The sequence below is a fragment of the Equus asinus genome, chromosome 21, assembly GCF_041296235.1.
Source record: "Equus asinus isolate D_3611 breed Donkey chromosome 21, EquAss-T2T_v2, whole genome shotgun sequence".
Classification (NCBI taxonomy): Eukaryota; Metazoa; Chordata; class Mammalia; order Perissodactyla; family Equidae; genus Equus; species Equus asinus.
The window spans coordinates 88,054,896-88,075,154 of record NC_091810.1 but is presented as its reverse complement, the minus strand read 5'-3'; the positions used below and the strand labels follow the sequence as shown (position 1 = coordinate 88,075,154).

Below are 20,259 nucleotides of genomic sequence, written 5' to 3'. Positions count from 1 at the left end.
CCATGTTCAGCCTACTATTTTGATTTTTCAGAAGATCATATTGTTGTAGCATGACTGTAATCTTGATTTTCTTTACAATTTGATTTTTCCCTATTCTTCTTTTGTCCTACAAATGGAGAACAAAATGTAACTTTTTGTTTGTATTTTGGGAGGAAGTGAAATTCAGTTAGGACAAGCTTGATTCTTGATTTTGAAGTATGATATATGACTATTTTAAAGAAATGGTAATAGAGCACTTCTAAGTAAATACTTTTCAAAACTCTATATTCCAATACTTCCATGGCTGAAAACGTTTGTTTAACTGCTTCAGAGCCAGTTACAAAACCAATGAAATCATTCTTATTACTTATCGTCGTGCTTTGTTTTTTTGTTGTTGTTGTTATTGTTGCTTTTGAGGAAGATTGGCTCTGAGCTAACTACTGCCAATCCTCCTCTTTTTGCTGAGGAAGACTGGCCCTGAGCTAGCATCCATGCCCATTTTCCTCTACTTTATGCATGGGACACCTACCACAGCATGGTGTTTGCAAAGCGGTGCCATGTCTGCACCTGGGATCTGAACAGGTGAACCCCGGGCCGCCGAGAAGCAGAACATGCGCACTTAACTGCTGTGCCACTGGGCCAGCCCCCATGCTTTGTTTTTAACTTAAGAATAGTATTCAGCTTATTTACTCACCTCATCAGGTAGACTTGATTTTGGAGGAGTTTTTTTCAAAAATCAAGTTACCTTCAATTGATAAACATTTCTTACCATTAAAAACATTTAAAAACAGTGTTTCAGGCTCTGAAAAAGGGTACTAAAAAACTGTTTCAAAAATCTTTTAAACATTATGACTGCTTTAAGGGGCTGCCTAAATTTGGATGTGTATGTACTTATATTGCTGATAAAATAATCCTTTACTTCATAGCCGTCCCTAATGGGTGAAAATGTGTCTATACTCATGGGCAACCATTCTTATCAGATAATTAAGATAAAAGAAGTTGTTAAAATAAAAAATTTGCTGCATAATATGGGCTATTATATTATTTTTCTTTTTATTATGTTATGTAACACAGCATTTATATCATATATAGAAATTTAAACAAAGAATTTTTGACCTTAATTTGTATATAACTTATCTTTTAGGTGGAAATTCTTGCTTCTCTTCAGAAACCAAAGAAGATCTCTTTAAAAGGATCAGATGGAAAGTTCTACATCATGATGTGTAAGCCAAAAGATGATCTGAGAAAGGATTGTAGACTAATGGAATTCAATTCCTTGATTAATAAGGTTTGGAGATGGTTTGCTTTTATTTTAGAATTACTATCACTGTGATATGGGTTTTTCAGTATGTAAATAGATCACTCTTAAAAAGGAGGGTGAAAGAGGTAAAAGGGCACGTGTGTACAATAATAGATGGCAATTAGACTTTGAGTAGTAAACACGACGTAGTCTATTCAGAAATCGAAATATAATAATGTATACCTGAACTTACATAATGTAAAAAAAAAAGAGGGAATGAAATGTACCGCCTTTCATTTCATTTTCAGTTAATTTTGGAGGGGAGGATAAAATATGCATAACATAAAATTTACCAACTTAACCATTTTTAACTGCCCACTTCAGTTAAGTGGCATTAAGTACAGTCACATTGTTGTCCAACCATCACCACCATCACTCTCCAGAACTTTTTCATCTTCCCACACTGAAACTCTGTATCCATTAAACAATAACTCCCTATTCCCCATGCCCCCAGGCTATGGTAACCACCATTCTGCTTTCTCTCTCTATAAATTTGACTACTCTAGATAGCTCGTATAAGTGCCACATTTTGTTTATCCATTCACCCATCACTGGACACTTGAGTTGCTTCCACCTTTTGGGTATTGTGAATAATGCTGCTATGAACAGAGGTATACAAATATCTATTCAGGTCCTTGCTTTCAGTCTTTTGAGTATGTACCCAGAAGTGGAATGCTGGTTTCACTTAATTTTTTAAAAATAAGATACTTTTAGCATGTTGAAAAAAATGTATAAGACATATTAAAGAGGTAAAATATTTTTATTTAATGTTTACATTATCTATAATATACTTTTTCTATCAGATTTATTTATATTTTTTGTTTTAGTTCTAGAAAAAAATTAGGTTCTATGTTTACCAACATGCTGTTTAAAGGTGATCATTAGTAATTTTTTCATTTCTATTGCTAAGTGCTTGATTTTTACCAGAGATGCTCTGAGAAATTTCATTAAATGGTTATTATAAATGTATGGGCTTAGGTATTTTGAATTATTCTGTAGCCAGGTATTTATAAATGCATAGGATCTGTTTTTTCCATTGGTGAAAATGAAACCATATTGTGGAAAGATGAAATCTTACTATTTTTCTGTAAGCTTTTTGTCCCTTCTTTCCATCCCCTCCCCACATTTCACTGGTACCTCTGTTATTAGCAGGAAAAGTTATGGACCTTTAACATAGAAAAGATATAGCAGCAGATGAGATCATTTTTTAAAAAAGGACAATTATGATTTACACTTAGTTTAACTAAAAAAATTAAAAAATTAATACCACATTAAAAACCCATTTCAAAGGCAATGTGAAGGGAAGGAATATTTTTTATTTAAAACATTGTTTCGTAAATGGTAACTTAATTTACTGACTCTTAAATCAGTAGTATGTTCGTCCCGAAGCTCCCTGAGTGTTTTTCTGGTTGGGAGTATGAAATGGCCTGGCTTTTATTTATAAATTTATCTTAATTCGCTTTGTTACTGATTAAGTTATTTCATTACTGTTCCCCCACATTAACGTGGTCAAATAAAATAGCCTGATGGTGAAAAACTACAGTCTTACTATGCTAGTCTAGAAAGCCACACACTGATTTTTACATGTGATTCTCATGCCGTATTGTTTTGTTCACATTTATGTAGCATACTTATTCCCAGAGTTTAAAATGTGTTTTTCATCAGTAATTGCAGTTTTGAATTGAACAGGTTACAATTTTAGATGTGTGCTTAGTTTATTTCACATCGTTCCAGAATTAAACAAAATACTATTTATCCTTACCTAATATATTTCAGGATTAATCAGATGAGATATGAAAAGCTTTCTTCTGCTAGGAGATAATTTTTCAAGTGAAGCTGTAATGTTAATCTGCAAGAGTAAGAAATATATTTTGGAGATATCATAAAACTCATACTCTTTGGTTCATGCATTTTTGAGATAATCAAAATTAAACAGTAGTCTCTGTGCCTAAGTACTTAGTGTTTCAGTAATATCTTGAAAGCAATAAAAAATAAGAGAGTATTTTGTCATTGTCAAATATACAACTATAATATTTTTGAACACAGTATGGTCAAATTCATAGTGAATAATTAAAAAGAAGGACTCTAATGATTTGGAAGACATCTTTAATGATTTGGAAATATATTAGGGATGCTCTCATAGTAGTTTCCTGCACTACCATTATGAGGAATTATTCATCTACTTCATAGTAATCTTTCATTGACGAAATTGCTATAAAATGAACAATCTCTAGATATATTTCACATACCGTTTAGAAATTTTTAATTTTTAAGTTTATGTGTGTGTTTTTTTAACAGTGCTTAAGAAAAGATGCAGAATCTCGTAGAAGAGAACTTCATATCCGAACATACGCAGTTATTCCACTGAATGATGAATGTGGGATTATTGAATGGGTTAACAACACTGCTGGTTTGAGACCTATTCTGACCAAACTATATAAGGAAAAGGGTACTAAAATTAATTCTTACAATATGAGTATATAATATAGGTATAATAACTGCTAACACATATAATATGGGTATAATTGTTATTAACGTATGTCATTGTATATTTTTTTGGTATAAGCCATAGTGAAACTTTTAGGTCAAATGAGATTCTATATACAGCAGTACTTAAGTGTTTTCCTTCCTTTCTTATGCATTTTTTTTTCACTTATTTTAAAGATTTTATTTTTCCTTTTTCTCCCCAAAACCCCCCGTACATACTTGTGTATTTTTAGTTGTGGGTCCTTCTATCTGTGGCATGTGGGACACCGCCTCAGCATGGCTTGATGAGTGGTGCCATGTCCGTGCCCAGGATCTGGACTGGCGAAACCCTGGGCAGCCGAAGCAAAGCTCGCGAACTTAACCACTTGGCCACGGGGCTGGCCCCCCCCTTCTTATGTTTTGGTTCCTTTTCTATCTTCATCTCTAAAGAATTTGAGGTAGCTTACAAAAGTGTATTTGAAATTTGTTTTTCACAGAGTTATTGGTTAGCAATTCTGAAACTACTTTTTGTATATACTAGACTTTAGCAAATAAGTAAATATATTGTAGCTAATGAGAGCTAATTTTTCACTATCAGCGAAAGAAAAGGGAATTTAGCTAGAATGAAACTTCTGCTTCCCCAGATGATTTGCATTGTATAAGATTAGCTTAAGAATCAGGTATACTATGAATCTTATAGGCTAGCCCTCACACAGAGTAAATTATTTCAGAGCACCGTTGTAGGTTTCTTAGTAATAATTCAATGTGGACCTATACTACATGCTGACTAACAACAAGATCACTATAATTTTAATGAGGCCTGCAGCATTTTTACAATTGCGTGGGCACTATTCACGTTAGGTTTATTCTGAGTGGTATCTTCTGGAGTTGATTCCACAACATTGGTTTTGGTTGACATTAATTATCATCAAGAGGCTTCACTTTGGATAAGTATTAAGGTAATGTGTTTATTGTTTATTATAGTGTCAAGATAAATTTACTTATGAATAATTGAAAATTTTCCATTTATTATTGCTTTTGATAAGCAGTTGGAATAAAAGAAGATGTTTCCTGTCCTATTTGAACAAAAAAAATTGCACCTTTTCTTATTTGGCTTGTGTAATTAATAGAAATCACTCTACCTTGCAGGAGTTTATATGACAGGGAAAGAACTTCGCCAGTGTATGCTACCAAAGGCGGCAGCTTTGTCTGAAAAACTCAAAGTATTCCGAGAATTTCTCCTACCTAGGCATCCTCCTGTTTTTCATGAGTGGTTTCTGAGAACATTCCCTGATCCTACATCATGGTAAGTTACCAAGAATATAATACATTATTATGGTTGGATTTTAAAAAATGTTTTAGATTTATGTTGCCTCATATGACATAAGGATATTTGATAGGCTTTGTGTTTCTTTCAGGTACAGTAGCAGATCAGCATACTGCCGTTCCACTGCAGTTATGTCAATGGTTGGTTATATCCTGGGCCTTGGAGACCGTCATGGTGAAAACATCCTCTTTGATTCTTTGACTGGTGAATGTGTACATGTGGATTTCAACTGTCTCTTTAATAAGGTATGTGATGTGACTTACTCTAGTTAATTGTATATTTTCTACTGATTTCCCTTCATCAACAGCTGTTCTTCATAGACATATGCCTTGGTAGCAATTATGGTCACAGCTGAGTCACACTGAGAGTTTGTTGACTGGTTTTGATCAGTGGATCCCATAGCCCTCAGTAAAGCAACTTAGGATAGAGAGAACTCAGAAGATTGATGTAGTAAAACCAGCACTGAACTTGGAAGTCCAAAAGCATGTGTTCAAGTTCTAACTCAGTTAGTTCTTACTTGTATGAACATGGGCAGATCAGTTCATTTTACTGAGATTCAGTTTTACAGAGACAGAGTAGTTTAATGTGATTATTTCCAAACCTGGCAGCATATCAGAATCATTGAGTCCTTTTAAAAGTGCAGATACCTAGGAAACATCCCAGGACATTCAGATTGTGTAAATCTAGAGTGGGGCCTGAGAATAAAGTAAGGTGATGGGATTCTCCATAAGGCCCCCTCCAATTTTCCAATTTGTGATCCTGGAAGGCAGATTGGTAGGTAAACTCACTTTTTTCTTCATCTCCATTCTCTTTGGGTTGCTTTCTGCTATCACAGGAAACCAAGAAAGATCACAGACCCAACAGAACAAATTAAAGATAAAGCACTAGTATAGGTTAAATCATATAAGAGAGAAATTTAGGGAAACTGATTGGAGGGATGAAAAAGCCCTAGGAAAGGCAGGTTAGAGAATGGTGAAAAATAAATGAACTGGACTTCATTATATTACTTGTAACATTTCCTGTCTGAGGGATGTGAGCTTCTAACACTTGGCTATTGCTTTTCCCCTCCTGTTTAAAAGTGAAACTCTTAAAGAAAAGAAGAAAAATATGAGAATATTTATTTGTACTTTATATTATTCAAGAACGACATGAAGGAAGTTAATATAAGACTAAAGATTGAATGCATAAAAATTTCTCTATAATGTTATTCACTATAGTAATTCACTGAAAGGTGAGTCCATCCGTCCTCTAGATCTTATCCAAGCGGTTGTATTTAAGTTCCCCAAAAGCAAAGAAAGAGTCATATGGCTCCTTCGTGATCTAGGCCTCTAACAGAGTTACAAATATAACTATTTTGAGAGTATGTTTGCTCTTTGCTAAAAGGGTCTAGATGTGAAGTTCTAAATTTTTTGCATAAATATTTTAAAGTTTTAACAACCCTGTTAATTTTTAATGAAATGCATTGCTTTAAGGGAGAAACCTTTGAAGTTCCAGAAATTGTTCCATTTCGCCTGACTCATAATATGGTTAATGGAATGGGTCCTATGGGAACAGAAGGTCTTTTTCGAAGAGCTTGTGAAGTTACAATGAGGCTGATGCGAGATCAGAGAGAGCCTTTAATGAGGTAGTCATCTATATTTTGTAAATAATTTAACGGTAACTTTGAATGCAATTATTGGTTCCTAAGTATGTTTTCTTTATATAGAAGCCACTTTACATTGGTTGAAGTAGATTTTTTTATTAATAGCTTTATTAAGATATAATTTGCATACTATAAAATTCACTCTTAAGGTACACAGTACAGTGGTTTTAGTATATTCACAAGATTGTGGAACCATCACTGCTATCTAATTATGAAACCTTTTCATCACCCCCAAAAGAAATTAGCAGTCACTCCACGCTCCTATTCCCCCGCCATTCCATAGCAACCACTAATTTACCTTCTGTCTTTATGGATTTGCTTATTGTGGACATTTCATATATAAATGAAATCTTACAACATGTGGCCTTTTGTGTCTGTCCTCTTTCACTTAGTATAATGTTTTTAAGGTTTATCCATGCTGTAGCATGTATCAGTACTTCATTCTTTTTTATTGACAAATAATATTCCATTGTGTGGGTATACCACAGCTTGTTTATCCATTCATCAGTTAATGGACATTTGAATTGTTCCCTCCTTTTCACTATTCTGAAGTGTGTCTATGAACATTGAGTAACAAATTTTATGTAGATACATGTTTTCAGTTCTCTCGGGTATACGTAGGAGTAGAATTGCTGGTCATGTGTTAACTCTAAGCTTAACATTTTGAGGAACTTTCAAACTGTTTTCCAAAGCAGCTGTAATACTTTACAATCCCCACAGCAATGTCTGAGGGTTCTAGTTTCTCCACATCCTTACCAACACTTGTTATTGTCTGTTTTTATTTTACCCAACCTAGTTGGTATCACATGGTATCTTATTATGCTTTTAATTTGCATTTCCCTAATGACCAATGATAATGACCATCTTTTCATGTGTTCATTGGTCAGTTCTATATCTCCTTTAAACAAATGTCTATTCAAATCCTTTGTCCTTTTTTTTTTTTTTTAAGATTTTATTTTTTCCTTTTTCTCCCCAAAGCCCCCCGGTACATAGTTGTATATTCTTTGTTGTGGGTCCTTCTAGTTGTGGTATGTGGAACACTGCCCCAGCGTGGTTTGATGAGCAGTGCCATGTCCGCACCCAGGATTCGAAGCAATGAAACACTGGGCCGCCTGCAGTGGAGCGCGCGAACTTAACCACTCAGCCACAGGGCCAGCCCCTCCTTTGTCCATTTTTTAATTGGATAATTTGTGTTTTGATTGTTGATTTGTAAGAGTTCTTTATGTATTCTGGATACTAGACCTTTATGAGATGTATGATTTGCAAACATTTTCTCTCATACAAAATGCAATACTGTATTCTAGAGGGTTGTCTTTTCACTTTCTTGATGATGCCCTTTGAAGCATAAAAGTTTTTACTTTTAATGAAGTTCAATTTCTCTATTTTCGTTCTTGTTATTTGTGCTTTTGGTGTCATATCTAAGAAACTACTGTAAAATCCAAAGTCATGAAGAATTGCACCTGTGTTTTTTCCTAAGTGTTTTATAGTTTTAGCTCTTATGTTTAGCACTTTGATCATTTTCAGTTATTTTGTGTATCTAGTGTGATGGGGTCTATATTTATTCGTTTGAATGTGTATATCCAGTTGTCCCAGCACCGTTTTTTGAAAAGATTGTTTTTCTCCATTTAATTGCCTTTGCACATTGTTGAAAATCAATTGACCATATATCTAAAAGTTTATTTCTGGACTCTCAGTTTTATTCCATTGATCTATATGTCTAATCTTATGCCAGCAACTCACTATCTTGATTACTGTAGCTTTGTAGTAAGTTTTGAAATCAGGAAATGAGTGCTCCAACTTTTCTTCTTTTTCAAAATTGTTTAGCTATTACGTGTCCCTTGCATTTCCATATGCATTTTAAGATCGTCTTTTCAATTTCTGCAAAAAGCCTGGATTTTGATAGGAATGGCGTTGAACCTGTAAATCAATTTGAGGAATAGTGACATCTTAACAATATTAAGTCTTCTAATCCATGAACATGGGATGTCTTTCCATTTATTTAAGTCTTTAATTTCTTTCAACATTTTGTAGTTTTTAGTTTGCAAGTCTTGTATTTACCTTTTAAAAATATGTTCCTAAGTATTTTACTTTTTTAATGTATTCTAAATGGGATTTTTTTCTTAATTTCATTTTTGGATTGTTTATTGCTAGTGTATAGAAATATAACTGATATTTGTATGTTGATCTTATATCCTGCAATCTTACTGAACTTATTAGTTCTAATAGTTATTTTTTGTAGATACCTTAAGATTTTTTCTCAACAACAGCATGTCATCTGCATATAAAGTTTTACTTCTTCCCTTCCAGTCTCAGTGCCTTTTCTTTTTCTTGCCAATTGCCCTAGCTAGATCAGTGATGAGTAGATGTGGTGAGAGGTCTACATCCTTATCTTATTCCTGATCTTAGGAGTAAAGAAGTCAGTCTTTCACCATTAAATCTAATGTTAGCTGTGGGAAGTAGTTTTTTAAAGCTCATTTATTCACCTTTTTACTTCAAAGCTGTCTACCAGGCATTATGGTAGAACAATTAGTTAGTTAGATATAGGCAAAGGCAATTATCTGAAAGAGGAAGTATAATGTCTTGTGAGACATTTACTAGGAGCCCCCACTAGTCTGGGGAAGTGAGGAAATAATTTCTGGAGGAAGTAATTGAGACCTTAAAGATAAATAGGGTTGACCATGCCAAAGGGAAGAGAGTGCTTTGAGTGATAAAAATATCAAGGCAAGTGAAGGCATGACCTGCCTGAAAAATGCAATACTGTATTCTAAAGGGTAGACTTTAAGGAGGTGCTGCTAAGATGATACTAGCAGGGCTAGATTATGAAAGATCCACATGAGGCCAGTTTACACATTTAAACTTTGCCCTGAGAACAACTGGAAGTTATTGGAGGATTCTAAGAAGAAAATTTAAAAAAAGAAGAAGAGGAGGAAATGAAATGAGATTATCAGATTTGTGCTGTAGAAAAATTACAGTTCCAGTTTGGGCTAGAGGCCAGGAAACTATTAGAGGACTGTTGCAGTAACCCAGGAAAAAATGATGGTGCATTGGATGAGGTAGTGACAGTGGAGATGGAGATAATTGGAGGGATTCTAAAGAGATTTTAGGAGGTGGAATTGGGTATTAAGAGGAAGAGGAGGCAAAGATGATTCCTGGATTTTTCTTCAGGGCAAATGAGTGAATGATGTTGTTTTTTACTGGTTTGGGGATTATAGGAGACATAGTTTGGGGAAGGCTCATGAGTTTTGTTTTGAAAATATTGAATTTGAGGTACCTGCAAGATATCAAAGTTGATTTTTCCCATAGTAGTTAGATTTGACATCCAGAACACAGTCGAAAGATCTGGGCTGGGTCTATATGGTAGCTTTAGCTATTTTATGGTCATTGGAGACATGGCAGGGGATAAAATTCACTTATTCAATAAATATTCATTTACCAGCTTACAGTATGTATTTAGAGACGGCACACAAAACTCATCTTACTCTACTCTCCAAGAACACCTCTGACTCTATCTTGCTTCTTCCCTCCCTAACCTTTCCTTTCCCTCACTTCACCCCCAAACAGTAATTTCACATTGTATTAAAACAGTAGTAATGTGTGTTGTAGGAATATTATCATTAGCTTCTCATCCTTAAGTGTTGACTTTAGTGAGATTTCTTTTTACAAAGATAACATTGTATTATTACCGTAATATTTGTTTCTATTTTAGTGTCTTAAAGACTTTTCTACATGATCCTCTTGTGGAATGGAGTAAACCAGTGAAAGGGCATTCCAAAGCACCACTGAATGAAACTGGGGAAGTTGTCAATGAGAAGGTTAGTAGAAGATGTAGCTTGATATGAGCTGATACTCTTTATCTCTACAAATGAAAACTGATTCTAAATACTATCAGTGGCTGACCATTGAATACTCTGAAATCCAGTTCTCTAGTATGACAATGCCATAAGTTTTCTTTATTGTCATTACTAATGTTAACATTATTATCATTAGTGTAATAAAATCAGAGTCCAAGACACTTGTTTAACCATAGACAATTCATGGGGCCAGCCCAATGGCCAAGTGGTTAAGTTCATGTGCTCCACTTCAGTGGCCCAGGGTTTCGCTAGTTTGGATCCTGGGCGCAGACATGGCACCACTCATCAGGCCATGCTGAGGGGGCATCCCACATGCCACAACTAGAAGGACCCACAACTGAAAATACACAAGTATGTACTGGGGGCCTTTGGGGAGAAAGGAAAATTAAAAAAACACAAAACATAGACAGTTGACAATTATGAGATAGAGTGGGAAAAACTTGAACACAAATTGCCTGAACTTGCAAAGCAGCGGATCTCAGCTTTAATATGTAGAGTTCAGTCCTTACTAATATTAGTTGAAGCCTCAAATTTTGCAGATAGTTATTTTCAATAAGTTAGAATAGATTGAAGATTGTTCTTGTAATTACTTCATTCTCACTTTTGCATTCTGATATGCTTTCTTGATGGAGAGAAATGTGTAGAATTCCAAGTAGCTCACTTAGAACTCCCATTTGCACATAGAAACATAATCTAAATATTAGGTATTAGCATATTGTTGCTATTATTAGAATATTCATTCAAATGTTTGTCTTAAACACTTTCAGGATAGGTGTATATATATATATTTTAATGTAAGTATAGGTATTATTTATTATTTCTTGTCTTAAAATCTCTCTCATTAACCAAATTATAAATCTGTCATTAACCACTTTCTTCTTTGTGTAAAAGTTTAATGCAAACATTAAGTGCCTTTAGAGCACTCGTTAGTTTTTTTTAATTACTTTATTGAGGTCATATTGGTTTATAACATTGTATAATTTCAGGTGTACATTATTACATATCAGTTTCTGTATAGTCTTCATTGTGCTTACCACTAATAGTCTAGTTCTTATCTGTCACCATACAAATGTGCCCCTCTATCTCTTTGGTCCACCCTCCCACCCCCTTCCCCTCTGGTAAACACTAATCTATACACTTTATCCATGTGTTTGTTTATCTTCCACATATGAGTGAAATCATATGGTGTTTGGCTTATTTTGCTTAACATAATACTGTCAAGGTCCATCCATGTTGTTGCAAATGGGATGATTTTGTGTTTTTTTATAGCTGAGTAGTATTCCATTGTATATATAACACATTTTCTTTATCCATTTATCAGTCTGTGGGCACTTGAGTTGCTTCTACATCTTGGCTATTGTGTATAATGTTGCAGTGAACATAGGGGTGCATATCTCTTTGTATTGTTGACTTCATATTCTTCAGATAAATACCCAGTAGTGGGATAGCTGGATCATATGGTATTTCTATTTTTAATTTTTTGAGAAATCTCCATACTATTTTCCATAGTGGCTCCACTAGTTTGCATTCCCAACAGCAGTGTATGAGGGTTCCCTTTTCTCCACATCCTCTCTAACATTTGTTATTTTCGTGTCTTGTTAATTATAGCCATTCTGACAGGTATAAGGTGATATCTCATTGTAGTTTTGATTTGCATTTCCCTGATGATTAGTGATGTCAAGCATCTTTTCATGTGCCTATTGCCTATCTGTATACCTTCTTTGGAAAAATGTCTGTTCATATCCTTTGTCTTTTTTTTTTTTTTTTGAGGAAGGTTAGCCCTGAGCTAACTGCTGCCAATCCTCCTCTTTTCACTGAGGAAGACTGGCCCTGAGCTAACATCCATGCCCATCTTCCTCTACTTTGTATGTGGGACACCTACCACAGCATGGCGTGCCAAGTGATGCCATGTCTGCACTTGGGACCCAAACCGGCGCACCCCGGGCCGCTGAAGCGGAACATGCGTACTTAACTGCTGCGCCACCAGGCCGGCCCCCTCTGCCCATTTTTTGATCAGGTTGTTTGTTTTTTTGTTGTTGAGTTGCATAAATTCTTTATAGATTTTGGAAATTAACCCCTTGTCAGATATGTGATTTGCAAATATTTTTTCCCAGTTGGTGAGTTGTCTTTCATTTTGTTCACAGTTTCCTTTGCCTTGCAGAAGCTTTTTAGTCTGATGTAGTCCCATTTGTTTATTGTTTCTTTTGTATCCCTTGCCTGAGTAGACATGGTATTTGAAAAGATGCTAAGAGTGATGTCACAGTGTACTGCCTTTATTTTCTTCTGGGAGTTTTATGGTTTCAGGTCTTACATTAAAGTCTTTAATCCATTTTGAGCTAATTTTTGTATATGATGTAAGATAATGGTATACTTTCATTCTTTTGCATGTGGCTGTCCAGTTTTCCCAACACCATTTATTGAAGAGACTTTTCTTTCTCCATTGATGTTCTTGGCTCCTTTGTCGAAGATTAGCTGTCTGTAGATGTGTGGTTTTATTTCTGGGCTTTCAATGCTGTTCTATTGATCTGTGTGTCTGTTTTTGTGCCCATACCATGCTGTTTTGATTACTTATAGCTTTGTAGTATATTTTGAAGTCAGGGATTCTGATGCCCCCAGCTTTGTTCTTTTTTCTCAGGATTGCTTTTGCTATTTGGGTTGTTTTGTTGTTCCATATAAATTTTAGGATTCTTTGTTCTATTTCTGTGAAGAATGTCATTGGCATTCTGATCAGGATTGCATTGAATCTGTAGATTACTTAGGTAATATGGACGTTTTAACTACATTTATTCTTCCAATCCATGAGTGTAGACTACCGTTCCATTTCTTCATGTCTTCTTTGACTTCTTTCAATACTGTCTTACGTTTTCAGTTTATAGATATTTCACCTCCTTGGTTAAATTTATTCCTAGATATTTTATTCTTTTTTGAGATTGTAAGTCAGATGGTATTCTTGACTTCTCTTTCTGCTAGTTTGTTATTAGTGTACAGAAATGCAACTGATTTTTGTAAGTTGATTTTGTACCCTGCAACTTTGCTATAGTTGTTCATTATTTCTAATAGTTTTCTGATGGATTTTTTTAGGGTTTTCTATATATATAATTACGTCGTCTGCAAACAGAGTTTTACTTCTTCCTTTCCAATTTGGATACCTTTTATTTCTTTTTCTTGCCTAATTGCTCTGGCCAAAAACTCCAGTACTGTGTTGACTAGGAGTGGCGAGAGTGGGCACCCTTGTCTTGTTCTTGTTCTCAGAGGGGATGGCTTCCAGTTTTTCATCATATAAGTATGATTTAGGCTGTGGGTTTGTCATACATGGACTTCATTATGTTGAGGTACTTTCCTTCTATACCCATCTTATTGAGAGTTTCTATCATAAATGGATATTGGATCTTATCAAATGCTTTCTCTGCATCTGTTGAGATGATCATGTTGTTTTTATTCCTCATTTTGTTAATGTAGTGTATCACATTGTTGGATTTGCAGATGTTGAACCATCCCCGTGTCTCTGGTATAAATCCCACTTGATCATGGTGTATTGCTGTATTTGGTTTGCCAATATTTTGTTGAGGATTTTTGCATCTATGTTCAGCAGCTCTGTTGGCCTGTAATTTTCCTTCCTTATGTGGTCCTTGTCTGGTTTTGGTATCAGGGTAATGTTGGCCTCATAGAATGAGTTAGGAAGTGTTCCATCTTCAGTTTTTTGGAATAGTTTGACAAGGATCGGTATTAAATCTTCTTTGAGTGTTTGGTAGAATTCTCCAGGGAAGCCATCTGGTCCTGGACTCTTATTTTTGGGGAAGTTTCTGATTACTATTTCATTCTCTTTACTTGGGATGGGTCTATTCAGATTCTCTCTCTCTTCTTGATTCCCTATTGGGAGGTTATATGAGTCTAAGAATTTATGCATTTCTTCTAGGTTATCCAATTTGTTGGCATATAGTTTTTAATAGTAATCCCTTATAATCCTTTATATTTCTCTGGTATCTGTTGTAATTTCATTTTTAATTTTATTTATTTGAGCCTTTTCTCTTTTTTTCTTAGTGAATCTGGCTAAAGGTTTGTCAGTTTTATCTTGTCAAAGAACCAGCTCTTAGTTTCATTGATCCTTTCTATTGTCTTTTTACTCTCTATCTGATTTATTTCTGCTCTAATTTTTATTATTTCCCTTCTGCTGACTTGGGGCTTTGTTTGTTCTTTTTCTTCCAGTTCTGTTAGGTGTAGTTTAAGATTACTTATTGGGATTTTTCTTATTTGTTGAGGTGGGCATGTATTGTTATAAATTTCCCTTTTAGCTCCACTTTTGCTGCATCCCATAAGAGTTCATATGTTCTGTTTTTATTTTCAGTTGTCGTCAGGTATTTTTTGATTTCTCCTTTGATGTTTTCATTGAGCCAATTGTTCAGTAGCATGTTTTTTAGTCTCCACATATTTGTGACTTGCCCAATTTTTTCTTGTAGTTGATTTCTATTTTCATAGCATTGTGGTTTGAAAAGATGTTTAATATGATTTCAATCTTCTTAAATTTATTGAGGCTTTCCTTGTTTCCTAACAAGGCAAGAGTGATTATTAATATATGAGGGCTTAATACTGCTATTTTATCACTTGTTTTCCCGATGTTCTATATTTCCAGTGTTTCTTTTCTAGGGTAGATTTTTTTTAAATTATTATTTTTCTAGAATTATGTGGAAGAGATTCCCCAGTATTTCATTTAGTCCAGAAAAATGTCCAAGCAGTTGATGTTGGATCAACATTGCAAGCCTTAAAATCAATATCTCAAATTACTGTATTTGTTTCATTTCTTCTCTCTTTTGTCTGTATTTGCTCTTAGAAAAGGGGTAATGAACAGTAAAATGATATTAACATTTGTTAAGTAACAGAAACATAGTAATTCCAAATTATCAACATTCACATGTCATTGAGTCCTTAGCCTTTATGATTTTCAATTTCTTCTTTTTAGGCAAAGACTCATGTTCTTGACATCGAGCAGAGACTGCAAGGTGTAATCAAGACCCGAAATAGAGTGACAGGGCTACCATTATCTATTGAAGGACACGTGCATTACCTTATACAAGAAGCTACTGATGAAAACTTACTATGCCAAATGTACCTTGGTTGGACCCCATATATGTGAAATGAAATTAGTTCAAAGAATATGTTAATTATCTAAAATTAATGCATTTGGTATCAATGTGTGGTTTATGTATCTATTCATTTCCAAAGTACGTCAGTTTCTTCATGTTCTCGGAGCAACTCATATTATTTCTCCCTAATTGTTAATAATATTTAAGATAATATATGTTGTCATTAAGAAATATACTGCTTTCTTAATATATACTGTGTATTATAACTGGAGAAATGAAACATCATATGTTCTTATGTTGTAAAAAGATGTATTTGCAAGAAACAAGTCAACCTAATTTCATTTTACGACTTTCATTGATTTTAAGTACTAGCCAGCATACGGACTCCATTGAACAACGACATTATATTGAATAAATACTGTGGACAAAGCACTGTGCTAGATTTGTGCACAGAGCTACTTCCCCTGCCTTTTAGGAACTGACAGTCTGGTAAAAGAGATAAAAACATAAATAGCATATCATTAAGTTCACTTAATAAAACTTTCTTTTTTTGTCTTGTGGAAGTGTGATAGGTAAAAACGCATAAGCCAAGCATGAATATGAAAATTATATAAACATTCTGTAATTTTAAAAATGCTGCCAACTGAAAGTGTACCAGATTGCAGAATCCAGTGGTCTTAGAAGACAGCAATACTTAAGATTTCCTGAGATTTCAAAATCTAAAAATTTTTTAATGTGGTTAAATTTTTTCGGAGGTTTTCTTGCAGAAGGTTTCCATTAATTCATGCTAATTACAAAGCAATGAGGTTACTACATTCAGATAAATGGAAAACTTTTTATAACAAAGGTAATCTCACTTGTTCATTTGATAGAATTCTACTTTTTTGTACAGTCGAAAGTGTGATGGGGAAAACACGATAACGCGGAGGCAGGAATGTGAAAAGTAAACCTTATATAATTTCCTATTGAAGGCTTAAGGTTAAGAATTAAAGGACGAAGTTGGGTTGGGGGTGGAGGGGAATTAGAAAATTTTTTTCAACAAATAATTTGGAAAAGGACGTTTTTAAACAAAACGTTGCTGGAGATTTATATTCCTCAAAGAAAAAAACCTGCCCACTCACCAAACATAAACAAACGAAACCAAATAAATCACCAGACCTTTCCAAATCTGTGTTGAAAAATACTGAGATTAGCAAGCCCGGGACACAGAAGCAACCAGGACAAAATTCATTGTTCTCTACTCTTCCAGCGGCCTCGCGAGGCTTACAGCGCACAGCTCTAGCAACTGACATTTTCAGAAGCCAGTCTAACACAGGCAGCCAAACGCCGCGGCGCCGGGAAAAGCAGCCCCGGGCACTCGGCTGCGGCGAGCCGAGCCGTAGTTCAGCCCCGCCCCGGGCGCGCGGCTTCGGCGGCGGCCGCTCTAGCCAGCGGCCTCTCTATGGTCGGCCGGGCGGGCCGAGTGGTGTCATCCGCGGAGCGACGGCCGCAGGCTGCGGCGTAGGCCCCGGCGGGGCGTTTGGTTTCGGTTTCGCCCCGACTGGAGTCAGTGTGGACGGTCGAAATGGGAGTCCCTAAGTTTTACCGATGGATCTCGGAGCGGTATCCCTGCCTCAGCGAAGTAGTGAAAGAGCATCAGGTGGGTGAGCGAGCGGGGGTGGCCGGGAAGCCGAGGACCCGGGCCCCGCGGCCCGCCCTCCACCGGCGCTGGGCTCTCCGGCCTCGGCTCTCTGCCGGCGCCGGCCGCTGAGCGGCGAAGGGAGGGGGCCCGGAGGGCTGAGGTCACCCTCTGTCCGAATGGGGGCGCGGCCGCAGGCCGCGCGTCCGGGCCGAGCCGGGGTATCGCGGCGTTCTGACAGCTCGGCTGCCTGCAGGCCGCCCGCGGCTCGGAAGGGAAGTCGGGGAGGAGGGCTGCAGTGAGCGCTTCCCTTCCCTCCGCAGGGCGCTGCGGGCGGCCTTCCCCGAGAGGCGGCGAAGCCGGAGGGGAGGTCCTAGCACCTCCGCGCCGTGCACACAGTCCCAGCCGCCTCCGCGGTCGCATCGTCTTGTTTACTTTCCTTATCCAGAGCCGCATCCCTCCCCACCCCCATGCCTGGACTGTTGACGTGGCTGATGGTTCATGTTTGTGATACCTTTCCTTTCTGTTTGCATCATCCCAAAGACCGTGCCAATCCCCCATCCCAAGATAAACAAAAATACATTTGCATGGGGCAGAGGACGTTATTTGGCGGCTTTTGTGTGTGTGCGCGTGTGTGTGTGTGAGAGAGAGAGAGAGAGAGAGAAACGGATTGTTAGAGTACTAATAAGTAGTCACAATATTCGGTATTTAATGACCCCAGAGCAATGTTGATGTGTAGATTCCAAGAATGTAATTTATGTATTGGAACTGTGGAAAGAGAATAGAAAGCAGTAATCTATTAGGTAAGCTAGACTTTGGGTGACAGGTTAGTATTTGTCACATTTAATGATTTCATCAAATCTCTTGTCCATTTTATATTTTGCAGAAAAAAAAAACCAGCTTTGAAATGTGTATAGTTAATTGAATTAGTTATGATGGATAGCATGGTATTAATAGTGGGGGGAAATAATCCAGTGAACACCATCATGCTGGCTTTAAATTATGGTTTCATCTCTTTAAAAAGTACTGTAAGCGTGAAGGTAGGGTTAAACTTCCAGAAAAGATTGTTTATTGGATTACAATCAGATATGGTATTTGAGGAAGAGCTTACCAAAAAGTCCAACATGGTAGTTTAATTTATTTGAAACATGGTTTGAGTTAGATTTAGGGAGACATTTCTTCAGAGAAGAGGGTAAAAAAGGTTACTAGTACGTTGCAGAAATGGAGACAAATAACTTTGGCTTTTCCTGGATCCTTCATTCAACAAACATTTGAGTACCTGCCATGCATCAGTCAGTTTATCTCTAAAGTGAAAAATTGTGATTGTTATTCAGACTGACTTAATAATACAAAGTTTGTTCAGTAATATTTTTACTCTGTGCTCTCTGGCACAGAATTTGGTTTGGTGAAAGTATCTTGGATTCTCTCCATCCTGAGGAATTTTGTTACTGAAGAACAAAAATCAGTTCTTTAAGGCAGCTTTATGACATGAATACTAAGAATAGGTTTAAAACTTGATTCATTAAAGTGATATCTTTCAAAAAACATTTGGTTCTCATAGTTAACAACAAAAAGCAAATGTTACAAAGGGTTACCAGCTATTCTCTCAAGCAGTACTTAAAAGATGGTGATGCAGGGGCCGGCTCCGTGGCCGAGTGGTTAAATTCGCACGCTCCGCTGCGGCGGCCCAGGGTTCAGATCCTGGGTGAGGACATGGCACCACTCCTCAGGCTAGAGGCGGCGTCCCGCGTCTCACAACTAGAAGGACCTGCAACTAAGATGTACAACTATGTACAGGGGGTATGTACAGTGGGGTTTGGGAAGATAAAGCAGAAAAAAAAAGGGATGATAATGCAGGCCGGCCCCGTGGCCGAGTGGTGAAATTTGTGCTCCCCTTAGGCGACCCAGGGTTTTGCAGGTTCAGATCCTGGGCGCGGACATGGCACCACTCATCAGGCTGTGCTAAGGCGGCGTCCCACATGCCACAACTGGAAGGACCCACAACTAAAATATGCAACTGTGTACCAGGGGGGCTTTGGGGAGAAAAAGGAAAAATAAAATCTTTAAAAAAAAAAGACTTGTTCATGTTTAAATATGTAAATTAGACACCTAGAACCATTTTCAATGCCTAGTTTAATGGAGTGGTTCAGTAGTTTGGTGGGAGTATGTTATAACTGTATAAAATTACAGTTATTTCATAAATCTGTATTGAATTTAAAGCTTATGTACCATAAGATTGAGGAATACAGAGATACATAATATTTGGTGCTAGCGTTATATTATTGTAAGCACATTTCTTGTTTGGTGAAGGACTGGGAGTGAGGAAGAAGTTAAGCAAAATAGATAAATAGATAAATAAGAATAATAATAAAGCAAAACGAGCAAAACATTGCCTGCTTTAAAAGAAAGGTACTTTCCTTAAAGTTGAGGACAGTAGACTAGACCAGAATGTGGAGATTACAGAAAGATTATAAAATACAAAAGGAAAATAGAAAATCCAAAAGGAAGTTGCACATCTACTATGTGCTTAATCAATGTCCTGGTTATTGGAGGTGGATGGAGAAGAATAAAAACCTCTGACCAGTAACATTTATTCTTCTAGGAAACCACAAGATTGCCTGCACACTATGGGCCAGTTTCCTTAGCAGGGCCTCTAAGGTGGTTGGTGATGTGAAAGTTCACTATCTTTCCTATGTCACCTGCTGCTTTCCCACATATCCCTATGCTGTGGTTCTCTTAACCTACTCATTTCCCAGACACATGCACTTCATGCTTCTGTGCCTTTGTTCCTGTGGTTCCTGCCTAAAAGACCTTTTCTTTTCCATCTGTCAGACTCCTCCTCCTTCTGAGTCTTCTCCTCAAAGCTTTTGACTTTCTCATACTTACTGTACCAGTCCTTGGTTTGTGAAGAAGGGTACATTGCATTACTCCTGTCTGTCTTCCCTAACTATTATACCTAAGGGCAGGAACAGTCTGTTTCTTATGTGGTTTATTT

General features: G+C 36.6%; 2 protein-coding genes across 4 annotated transcripts in view; both read left to right on the top strand.

The window, feature by feature from the left end:
* Positions 1–15,738, top strand: part of ATR (ATR serine/threonine kinase) — a 108,694-nt gene extending 92,956 nt beyond the window's left edge. The window contains exons 41-47 of one of the 2 annotated variants that reach the window (XM_070493461.1): positions 1,124–1,267; positions 3,578–3,728; positions 4,895–5,051; positions 5,164–5,317; positions 6,545–6,696; positions 10,421–10,526; positions 15,523–15,738. In XM_070493461.1, the coding sequence (XP_070349562.1) occupies positions 1,124–1,267; positions 3,578–3,728; positions 4,895–5,051; positions 5,164–5,317; positions 6,545–6,696; positions 10,421–10,526; positions 15,523–15,696 (1,038 nt within the window). In that variant the 3' untranslated portion in view covers positions 15,697–15,738. Of the gene's footprint in view, positions 1–1,123; positions 1,268–3,577; positions 3,729–4,894; positions 5,052–5,163; positions 5,318–6,544; positions 6,697–10,420; positions 10,527–15,522 lie in introns of those variants that run through there. The other variant, XR_011496619.1, reaches the window with a different exon arrangement.
* A 1,023-nt stretch (positions 15,739–16,761) lies between these two features.
* XRN1 (5'-3' exoribonuclease 1) overlaps positions 16,762–20,259 on the top strand; it is a 117,847-nt gene continuing 114,349 nt past the window's right edge. For both annotated transcript variants that reach the window (XR_011496620.1, XM_014852041.3), the window contains exon 1: positions 16,762–17,285. Coding sequence is in view for 1 of the 2 variants with exons in the window: in XM_014852041.3 (XP_014707527.1) it covers positions 17,211–17,285 (75 nt within the window). In the remaining variant the exon portion in view is untranslated. The remainder of the gene's footprint in view (positions 17,286–20,259) is intronic.